Source organism: Ceratosolen solmsi, unplaced genomic scaffold, assembly GCF_000503995.2.
Source record: "Ceratosolen solmsi marchali unplaced genomic scaffold, CerSol_1.0 scaffold30, whole genome shotgun sequence".
In the NCBI taxonomy this organism is placed as follows: domain Eukaryota; kingdom Metazoa; phylum Arthropoda; class Insecta; order Hymenoptera; family Agaonidae; genus Ceratosolen; species Ceratosolen solmsi.
This window is the reverse complement of record NW_011948421.1, coordinates 2,743,566-2,755,258: the sequence shown is the minus strand read 5'-3', so window position 1 is coordinate 2,755,258 and position 11,693 is coordinate 2,743,566. Positions and strand designations below refer to the sequence as shown.

Below are 11,693 nucleotides of genomic sequence, written 5' to 3'. Positions count from 1 at the left end.
ATTGCATTGCACCAATAAATGTGAAGGAATTTTCCGAACATTTATATTTTTCAAATTGTATGTTAATGTTCAAGTCATGTTGTACGAATGATAGTCCTCGTGTTAGAGTGCATTTGAACGAAACAAATTCCTGGCTTGATTAGGTTTTTACATATTGCGAGACGTATGCCAGTGCGCCAAGTGCCATTACTGTACACATTTTGTGAATCAATGATACCGTTTCACCCACATACACGTACATGTAAAATATAAACGGCTTAAAAAATTCTCTTGCCATTCGTGTTGCAATTTACTATAAACTTGTCAAAAACGGCCTGCATCGAGCAATTATGCTTTAATGTATAGGTCGTTTTAAATAATATTGTTGTTTGATTCGTTTTATAGTTTATTACGATAATTTTATTTAAAGAAAAAAGGAAGAAAAAAAAACTTTTACAAGAAAGTAAATCATGTAAATAATTTTAGGAATATTTTTAGAAATATACAAGGCATATGATATATATATATATATATATATATATATATATATATATCAATATTAAAATTAATTTTATTAATATTACACAATTGTTCTTTTACGTTTTATTTATAAAAATATCTATTTGTTAATTCCCATGAAATTTCATCATTTTTAACCATCGGTAAAAGCAAAATGTTTAATTTCATAAAAAGGACATTATAAAACTACAAGATTTTTGTAATAGAGTGAAGCTGTAGGTTTTTGCTGAGCATTGCAGAAAAATTTGTGTAATGAATAAAAATAAATTGTGTAATGAAATTGCGTTAGGGAAGCATAATTTATTATTATGTTTTTCCGAATTTTTAAGATAATGAACAAACTGTGTCAAATACTATCTACGAATTTCATTGTTAATCAAGGAGAGATAAAAGTTCATTAAAACAGAATGTACAAAAGATTTTTAAAATAGTTAAATAATATGATAAAGTACGAAAATGTATCGTTCAGCTTTTATAATAAAATATAATAAAATAATGATTTTTCCAAAAACGTGGAAGAGTCAATGGAGGAAAGAATTACTAAATTTTGAAAATTGTTTCACATATAAATCACAGAATTGAAAATAAAGATATTAAAGATGTGCCTAAACTATGCAAAGTATAAAAAATTATTTCAATTTTAAAATAATCTGTATATTTTTGTTTTGTTTTATTGGTTGTGTGTGTGTGTGTGCGTGCGTGCGTGTGTTTTTCAATTAAATACCGAATATGATTTATACAACTTAATATCAAATAATTATAAAAAAATATATAAAGAATAATTTCAGTATTCCTGAATTTTATAAATTCGTAATTATCGTTTACTGCAAAATAATTGCGTTGAAGTTTATTAAATGAGAAATAATTTATAAACAATATTAGAAAACATTTTTAAATAATAAAAATATTTTATTAAAAAATTTATAAAATCTTAAATGTTATAAATTTCAAGTGACATTTTTTTATTTTTTTTTTTTATTCTACAATAATGATACAAATTAGCCCATCAAGTGTCATAAAAACTATTTTTTTCTTTTTTCATAAAGAAAATTAATTACATAATATTATTAATCAAATGCTTTTGCCTGTAATCACATTTTAAGCATAAACGACTTTATAATATAAATGTTATAGTTTAACAATGCGTCTCAAATTTCTCAAATGAAATTATTTTTATATCGCATTTAATAATTAATCTTCTACGTATATAACAAAACCAAGGATGGTGAAGAGATAAAAAAAATGTAAGTATTAAATTTGTAAATAATATTTATAATTCATCCTCCATTAAATTTTTGTAAATTAATATTATTCATTATTCTTTATTAATTTATTTGCATTTTTTTTTATCATTTATCATTAATTTAATAATATAATACAAATAAAATTCATTTTACAATAATGCTATTGCAAACATTAACTTGCTCGGCTTAATAGACGTTTTTACAAACTTAAATTTCGCGCGCAAGCGAAATTTTAGTTCAATGTTCGGCCGCTGATTTAGCGAATTTAACTCCATTCTTGATCTGATGATTGATGTTACAAAGTTTAGCCTAATAGTAGTTTTTATAGTTTTTCTCTTTGCCTAAAGTTTATGCATTTATAAATAAAAGTATGGTAGTTTATTTTATAACTTTCTAAAATACACATATAAATTATATATTTATATATATATATATATATATATATGCGCTCGTGTGTGTGTGTGTGTGTGCGCATTTATGCATGCATATATATATATATATATATATATATATATAAATATTTAAAAAGTAGTTAATAAAACCATTTTTTGTAATGTCTTTAGCAAGGTAATGTGAAATATTTTTTTTATACTTTTATTCATATACATTGTATTTATGCATATATTCTTTTTTATTTTTTGTTTAACAAAGGGACTTTTTTGCTTTGTGTAAATAATGGAATATAAATTTAATTAAAAACTCGTTTTGTATAACTTTTAAATTACTAAACATTTAAATAATCAAAGTAGTTGTATCATACAATTTCAAGCGTTTGTTTTAATTTCAAGAATGCAAATTTGTGTATGTTCATTTATTGTTAAACTAGTTTACGAGAAAACATAAGTTAAAATTACTCATTCAACAACTATTTTTTATTTGAAGCTTGCTTCGATCGCTATTCGATTGTATTCACATTATTTAATAATAATAATTGTTCTTATATACTTTATATTAAATCCATATTTATATAAATGTATTGCGAATAAACAAACAAAAATCCAGTTTTATAATTTAAGTATAATATTTTGTCATACTTAACAAAATGTTTTACTTATAATTTCATAAAGTACAGATATAACTGTTGATCATATTTTTTATATAATTTTTATTCCATAGTTTCATAATTCTAAAGATTATAGATATTTAATAATATATTTCAGTCTACTACCTCACCCTACTCAAGTAGTTTGGGATAGAGAAGACGAGGCTAGGGAAGCGAAACTTCGACAGAGACCGGTTTCAGCGTTAGTAAAAGCGGTCGTAAGTGCTCCTCCTTATGGTCAGCGTAAAGGATGGGTGCCAAGAAACGAAGAAGATTTTGGAGATGGTGGCTCATTTCCAGAAATTCACGTTGCTCAATATCCGCTTGGAATGGGAGCAAAAGGCAAAGAAACCACGAGTAATGCACTTGCGATACAACTTGATTCTCAAGGGAAGGTTAAGTATGATCTTATAGCTCGTCAAGGTCATTCAAAAGATAAGATAGTTTATAGCAAACTAACCGACCTACTGCCGTCCGAAATTTTGACCGAAGACGATCCGAGCTTACAAAAGCCATCTGAAGAAGAGGCGGAAGAAACAACGGAGAGGACAAAAAAAGCTTTGGAAAAGATTATCGAATCAAAAATTGCTGCTGCAATGCCAGTGAGGCGAGCTGAAAAGCAAGGACCTGCGCAATATATTAGATATACGCCATCTCAACAAGGTCAATCATTTAATTCTGGAGCTAAGCAAAGAGTTATTAGAATGGTAGAAGCGCAAGTAGATCCCATGGAACCACCAAAGTTCAAAATCAATAAGAAAATCCCAAGAGGGCCGCCTTCTCCTCCTGCACCCGTAATGCATTCGCCAACTAGAAAAGTTACAGTGAAAGAGCAAAAGGAATGGAAAATACCTCCTTGTATAAGTAATTGGAAAAACGCCAAGGGCTATACCATACCCCTTGACAAACGTTTAGCAGCCGATGGACGAGGATTACAGCAGGTTCACATTAATGAAAATTTTGCAAAACTAGCGGAAGCTCTTTATATTGCTGATAGAAAAGCAAGAGAAGCTGTAGAAATGAGAGCACAATTAGAGAAGAAATTGGCTCAAAAGGAGAAGGAGAAGAAGGAGGACCATTTGAGGCAACTTGCTGAGAAAGCAAGAAACGAACGCGCAGGATTAAAATCAGCAGCCATTTTAGGTATGCGATAAGCAGTTGTCCACCGTAATTCAATAATTCTTTAAATTTTATAACCTTTATATTGTAGTATAAATGTCACGCAATGGCATTGACACCTAATGTTGATATCAATTATTATGTAGCATAATTTATTGCTATCTATCAGGTTACAAATTCTTGGGGATAATCGAATTATTGCTTATAATTTCAGATAAAAATGAAGAAATTCGTGAAAGAGATCAGTTGAGGCAGGAACGGCACAAAGATCGTGCACGTGAACGTAATTTAGCCCGAGCTGCTCCAGATAAGAGATCGCGTCTTCAACGAGAGCGCGAGAGAGATATTAGTGAACAAATTGCTCTGGGCATGCCAGCAAAGAACGTTAATACTACGGGTGATCAAGCCTTCGATCAGAGATTATTCAATACAACTAAAGGTATGGACAGTGGTTATGGTCATGACGACGAGTACAATGTATACGACAAGCCTTGGCGAGATGGAAATTCGATTGGTTCACATATTTATCGCCCGAGTAAGAACATCGATCAAGATAATTACGGCGAAGACTTGGAAAAACTTAAAACAACAAACAGGTTAGTAATTGCTTACATATTACCTCGCATATATTTCTACTGCATACGATTCTCATGATTAACTAACTGTAATAAAAGTTATATTATATCAAGTACATTGTAATGCTAAATATTACAATTTATTATTGAAACAATACAATCCAATTTTCGTAAATAGTGCATATAAAGCTGTAATTATAAAATCCCTTCCGCTAGATTTGTGCCCGATAAGGAATTCAGCGGAACAGACAGAACTGGTGCGGCTCGCTCTGGACCTGTTCAGTTTGAGAAAGAAGAAGAAGATCCGTTCGGACTGGATCAATTCTTGAAACAGGCTAAAAGAGCTAGTAGCACTACAACGGCTACCTCGACAAAACGAAAAGATGATCGTGAGCCAAGAAAAGATGATCGGGATAAGCGAAGAAAGCATTAGCTTGTCTAAGAACTTAACCATTTCAAGTTGCTCTATTACTACAATGCAATGCTTCGACTATGTTAAAATAGCATTATTAAAAAAGTTACTGGATTGACTCGGAAGATGAAAAAAGATATTTTTTGCGAAATAATTGAGTTTTTGAATATTGTGCAATTGCAATATTAAAATTTTAGTTCAATGACCGATATTACATCCAATTGAAATGTTCATCAAAAGTATGTTATTATGTAAAAATAGCTCACTTATAGTTTGCAAATTTAAAATAAATTTATCCATAAAATTGACATTAAAAAACATAGTAATTATTTGAAAATATTAGAAGGCAATAGTTAAAAAAATTTTTTGCAGCTCAACTTAACCTAGTAAGTTACAATTTCGTCTCATTTTTAATAATGTATATAACAACTGAATAAATAAATCATTCCATTCGTTTGTATTGGAACAAAAAAAATATCTCTTGAAATTCAACTTCATATACCGAAGTACAGGCGATCTCGCAAGCGTGAATTCTGAATAAGCAAGTAATGCACTCTTGCAAAGATTGTTTATCGTCTAAAAATATCATGCACAATATTAACAATAGAATATTGAAATTGATATTTATGAACTTTCGAAATATAATAATTGCCAGGATTAATAATCGAATGCGGTGTCATTAATTTTACAGAGCAATTTCATATTATTTCATTCTATTTAGCTACATCATGTTATTTAGGGTGATAGAAAAAATAAAAATTCAAATTGATTTTTATTTAAATAACATTAACATACATAAACATTTATACACTTTTTTTAATAAATTTATATTTAATCAGATTTTAGATTTTTTTGCTTTATTTTCAATAATGTGTGTGCTTAAGCATGTGTTTATACATGCGTATATAATGGTAGTTTTAATGGTATAAAATTTCTTACAATTAATTCTGAGCAAGAAACTCAAGATTACAAATACATTTAAAGAAATAAGCTACATATAAGCTTGTCCCTTATTTTCCATATTTATTCTAATGCATTTAGACATTCAGTTTCTCTATCATTGCGATTACCCGAAAATACTTGTATCTTTTTCCCTAAAATAAACTGAATATTGAGGAAAAATGTGCTTTTTTAATATAACTATTATGATTAAATAATGCAAATAATAATTAATTCGTCGAGTGCAGATCTGCCGAATCATTATGACAGAATCGATCCTGTTTTATACGACAAAAAAAGTATAATAATACTATAACACATTATTATTATTACATGTAAATAATACATACAAGTTCAAGTGTATTGTTATTGTGAGTACAAATTTTGTTAATGTAATTCGATAATTATCCTTATCCCCTGAAATATTAATTATAATAAACGTAAGCATTAAGATCCCGTCGAATTTCTATACTTAAACGAAGATTTTCATAATATAAGTCCAGTGTTGTTTACCTAAATTAACATAAAGTTCCTCAATACACCAGAAATCATAGTAAAACGAATAATAATAAGATAAGAATTTCATTTTATTTTCTCCTCATTGTCTTTTAATAATATCTTGCAAGCCTTATAAATATTACTCTGTTACACCCTGTACGATTTTATAAGGGAATCTCGGTAAAACAACAATTGATCCTACCATTCGAAATCTTATAGGAATTAATAAGAAATCTTTTAATGGCCTTGCATACTTGTAAATATCATCGTTGAATGATCGAGACTAGCACTCGTCGCAAGCGCGAATTACAAATGAATAAATAACTAACTGCATACGTTGGATTTATCAATAAACAAACAAACAAACAAACAAACAAACAAACAAACAAAAAAATAAATAATAAAATAAAAAGGAGATCGACTGTAAAGAGGAGCAGCCAGAATAAAAAATCCAAAATAGGAGATTAAGAGAATTGAGACGATCGTTGTAAATTACTGTAAGCTACTTTTAAATTATTGCCTTTTCGTAGCTTTTGCACGAATTGCAAGAATGGCTTTTGCCTCCCATCGATCGATCACTCAAGATGATCAAGCACATCGATCGAATAAAACAAGGCACTAACACTAGCAGTGTTGACACTAGAAGTTGGTAGTGGGAAGTACGAGAGTAAAGAGTAATTCGTCGATCGTTGAATTTCATCGGCTCTTTCTTAAGAATTCATCTTTTGAGTGAGAAAATAATAATCGAACGTATGAATAACAAAGAGGGAAACGAAATTTTGGAGATTGAAGGAGAGACTAGTGGACTTTGTCTTCCTCGTTCTTTACGTTGATTCGCTTCCAAAATGCGCTTAATCGATCGACGCCTCCTCGGTACCGACACAGTTTCACCACTTCCTTTCAGAACAGAACAGAACAGAATTTCAGCGCTTCCTCGAGCACGCTTCCTCGCATTGAGTGCTGTTGTCTCTTATTTAGCCGCTGCCGAAGAGATGCATTTGCTTTTGAAAAGGTCCACGACCAGTCCAACCCAGTGATCAAACAACGATACTACGTCGAAGAAATATTGTAATGGTAGTATGGATTGTTCGCGTGATGTGTCATGTTTTCGATATGAAGAAGAGGGTTTATTCTATTAGAAAGAGAAAAAATTATAGAGAGTCGATCGATTAAGTTGGATTATCAGGAGAATCGACGAGATAAGCGAGATTTCTCGCATCAAGCAGGTTTTTAAGTCGAAAATTCAAATTTTCCATGACTGCATTGCCAATTGAATCAACAATTTATCATTAACAATTTGATGATATCTACTACTTAGTAGTAGATTTTAAATCTCAAATGTGTCTTTAAGAGCGATAATGATGCTTTATGAAATAGGAATATTACCGGGTGATTGATGAAATTGTACTACACTACCTTATCGTACTACTTTAACACGATCGGTCGCCCAAGTTTTTCCCGATTTTCTCTAACAATAAGCTGGACGCTGATTGGTTGTTTTCCATATTGCTTCTCCCTCTATCGCACTTTTCTTGTACCACTGCATTGTTTTCCTAAATTCACGTTTTATTTGATGTATCGAGCCGCGAACACGTTTTTAAATGGTTTATCGGGAATTTTTGTTGCGCGTTATTAAAGTAAATGGAGTGATAGCTGTTATTTCACATTATATAAATTTTATTTAACGAGTTAACGCGTTTGTGTACTGCGTATACTTTGCGCGTCCATGAAGTTTATGGAGATGTTTTTAAAATTTAGGGAGTACAATGCATGCGGCGTGAGATAATTGTTAATCATGTAATTTTATAATATATATTAATATATTATAATATATCTAATTCGATTAATCAAAATAAAGCTTACATTAAGAAAACTTTAAGAGAATTTTTAAGCTGCCCACTTGTTTTACATACGTGTGTTTTCTTGTATATATATATATATATATATATATGTGTGTGTGTGTGTGTGTGTGAATTAAGGTTAAAATATCACAATAGTTTATGTATTATATATCATGTTTAAAGAAGAGATAGCGTCCACTCCTCGGAAAACATGGAAGGAAACAAATCGCGAGCTTAAAGAACGTCGGAAAAAGTGGCGTGAAGAGCGTTTGATAAAGAAAGTATGTAATGAAGAGGTTATGAAAAATGAATTGAAGAAGGAGGCTGTCGAGGAAAGTGTGAATTTTAACGTTAGAAAAGTTTCTACAATAAGTATAGCCGTTCCAGGCTCTATCCTAGATAATGCCCAGTCACACGAATTGAGGACTTACGTTGCTGGACAGATAGCGAGAGCTGCATGTATTTACAAAGTGGATGAAATTATTGTTTATGACGATAAGGGTGAAATTAGTGAAAGCGAAAGGAAGAAATTAAAGGTTGACGGTGATTTAAAAGAGAGAAGACCCGGGTGCCTTCAACTGGCACGGATTCTTCAGTACCTAGAATGTCCGCAATATCTACGAAAATATTTTTTCCCCATCCATAATGATTTACAATACGCTGGTCTACTTAATCCATTGGATGCTCCACATCATCTCAGACAGCAGGATATAAGTTTATTTAGGGAAGGTGTAGTCACTAATAAGCCATTAAAAACTGGAAAGGGATCATTGGTTAGTAATTATTTGGAAAATTATTGCGCAACTTAAGATCGATGCTAAATATTTAATATTCGATATTTGTACGTTAAGTTTGTAATTGTTTCTATAGTTGCATAAATATTGATTGAAATTTATGCTTTTATTTAACAAAGATACGAGTGTAAACAAATATTCTTAAAGTCTCTGTTATATTTTGTAAGAAATTTTAGGGTGGACTTTGATAAAAAAAAAAAGTTTTGATAATTTAATAATTAAATGCAATTGTACCTTTTAATAAAGAGGATAAATTGAATAAGATCGAGCTGTCCAATAATGATTCAAGAATAATTAATTCCAATAATATAATAATAAAAGTAAATTTAACATGTTTCGCTAACTTGTAATAATTTTCAGATTAATGTCGGACTTTTGAACGATGTTAGAGTCGATAAAATTCTAACTAGCGGCTTGAGAGTCACGGTTAAAATTCCACCAAATCAAGAAAATCCTAAAAAACTAAAAGGCATTATCGTACCACCGACGTTACCAAGATCAGAGACTGGAATTTATTGGGGATACTCTGTTAAATTGGTATCCAGTTTTTCGGAAATTTTTGTTCAATGTTCGTATCCCGAAGGCTACGATATTTCAATAGGCACTTCGGATAAAGGAACTTCGATCGATAGCATAGCTTCGAGAAGTTTAAAATACAAGCATGCTTTAATTGTATTTGGTGGCTTATCTGGTATAGAAGAAGCTATCGAAGTCGATTCGAATCTCGATATCGACGATGCTTCTCTAGCTTTCAACGTGTACTTGAATACATGCCCTCAGCAAGGTTCCAGAACCATTAGGACGGAAGAAGCTATTCTATTAACACTCGCTGAACTAAGAACGAAGCTAGATCCAGAATATCAACTGGTAAATCAGCCACAATGTTCTCAAGAATCTAAGACTTTAAAATCTGATGACGATGTACCAGACGAATGTGAAACTTGAAACATAAATGAACTAAAATAACTTTTAAGAGTCATTATAAAAATAAATATTTAATAAAACTTGTACACAGTATATTTAACAATTAATAGTTACAAATATTATTTTCTAAAGCATTATTTACAGTACACTTCATATCGTTAATAACTTTAGCTGGATCGTTAGAATTTATTATCGCTGTACCGGACACAATCATATTAGCACCAGCCTGAAGATATAATTAAAATCAATATAAGAAATGAGGGATTGTTCGTTAGCCTTTGTATAAATTAACTTACTTTGGCACAAGCATTAATGGTAGTTGGTCCTACTCCTCCATCCACTTCTATATCTAAATCAGGATAATTATCTCTTAACCAAGACACCTTGCTCATCATAGATTCCATAAATTTTTGTCCCCCAAAACCTGGCTCTACCGTCATTATCAAAACCATGTCAACTTGATCGATATATTCTGTAATAAAATTAGCAGCTGTCCCTGGTTTTAAAGCTATGCCAACCTTCGAGTAAAAAGGATAAATGTAAATTTAGCCGTACAGTTGTACGATATGGACCGTCGTTAGAGAGAAGGGAAGATATGAAATTACCTTCATACCAGCTTCTCGAACTTTTCGACAAATTAATGGAACATTTTGTACAGGTTCCACATGAAAAGTGTATTGATTTACACCAGCGTCGGCCATCGGCTCGATCCACTAAAATACAAAATCAACATTAACAGCACTGCCAAATAAATTTGTAAAATCTTGAATATTTTTTAAAGAATTCTTTTTACAAAATCTATTATTTTTCTATAGTTTTGACAATTTCATTGTTTTTTTTTTTTTTTTTTTTTACATGAATTTTATGACAAAAAGTATGGATTACAAAACTCTTCGAGTCTCTTAAATTGACAAAATTGAAAAATAAATTAACTTTATGGGCTTGCATGAATGAACGAGTAAACGTTGAAACATATTCCAACAAATTATTTAAAATATAAGTTATATTATATTTCGTTATCATTGATTAGCATATATATTATGAAATATCAACAAATTAAGAAATTATAGATAATGTGAACGTATCAACATAGGTTTACAAGAAATTTTATAAATTTTGAATTGCCAAACTTTAAAAGTATTTTCCATTACAACGTTAAAAATATCAATACGCGGTAATCTTTACATAAATCCAAATGCGTTAAAATAATCATTTTTATCGTAAAGCTACGATAATAAACATAGAAATGGGAAGAGGCGACAGCCTCTTATATTACAGACGTTATACACGAGCAAATTGTTAATCACTTGTTTCGGATTTGAAACCATCATGTGCGTTTCAAAGAAGGCATCTTTGATTTTTGATCGAAGACACTTGACTAAAGGATGACCGAAAGTAAGATTGGGAACAAAATGTCCGTCCATGACATCGAGATGAAGATAGTCAGCACCGCTATCCAGGAGTCGTTGTGACTCCTCGCTGAGTTGTGACAGATCGGCATTGAGGATGGAAGGGCCGATTTTGGCAGTTAAGCTCCTAGGCATTGTAATCGTGGCCAGACAACTCCAAACCTAAGCAACGAGAACTGATAATATATTTTGCCGAATAGCAATCAATCGCAATCCGTTAACATTTCACTAAAATTTCCTGCATTTATCCTGATATATATAAATATATAATTAATGCCTATCAATGGCCTATCTTGCTTGAATAATCAATAATACGTCGTGTGAGTTGATTCGATTAGACGATTACGATAAGAAAAAATAATTTTAAACCAGCAAAACTTCTGATTTTGCATTAGCGC

The 11,693-nt window shown here is 30.8% G+C and overlaps 3 protein-coding genes across 3 annotated transcripts; 2 read left to right on the top strand and 1 right to left on the bottom strand.

Annotated features, from left to right (window-relative positions):
* The first annotated feature begins 2,238 nt into the window (after positions 1-2,238).
* On the top strand, positions 2,239-5,154 carry Bx42 (Puff-specific protein Bx42). The gene is made up of 4 exons (XM_011498475.1): positions 2,239-2,309; positions 2,903-3,927; positions 4,118-4,499; positions 4,695-5,154. Exons 1-4 carry the CDS (start codon positions 2,296-2,298, stop codon positions 4,909-4,911), a joined length of 1,638 nt encoding a protein of 545 aa, XP_011496777.1. The 5' UTR covers positions 2,239-2,295; the 3' UTR covers positions 4,912-5,154.
* Positions 5,155-8,298: 3,144 nt separating this feature from the next.
* LOC105361337 (putative methyltransferase C9orf114 homolog) lies at positions 8,299-9,982 on the top strand. The gene is made up of 2 exons (XM_011498472.1): positions 8,299-8,941; positions 9,323-9,982. Exons 1-2 carry the CDS (start codon positions 8,342-8,344, stop codon positions 9,905-9,907), a joined length of 1,185 nt encoding a protein of 394 aa, XP_011496774.1. The 5' UTR covers positions 8,299-8,341; the 3' UTR covers positions 9,908-9,982.
* On the bottom strand, positions 9,977-11,612 carry Rpe (ribulose-phosphate 3-epimerase). Its single transcript, XM_011498473.1, has 4 exons — positions 11,194-11,612; positions 10,492-10,599; positions 10,183-10,404; positions 9,977-10,112 (listed from the first exon to the last, which is right to left on the bottom strand). Exons 1-4 carry the CDS (start codon positions 11,428-11,430, stop codon positions 9,990-9,992), a joined length of 690 nt encoding a protein of 229 aa, XP_011496775.1. The 5' UTR covers positions 11,431-11,612; the 3' UTR covers positions 9,977-9,989.
* Between the last annotated feature and the right edge of the window lie 81 nt (positions 11,613-11,693).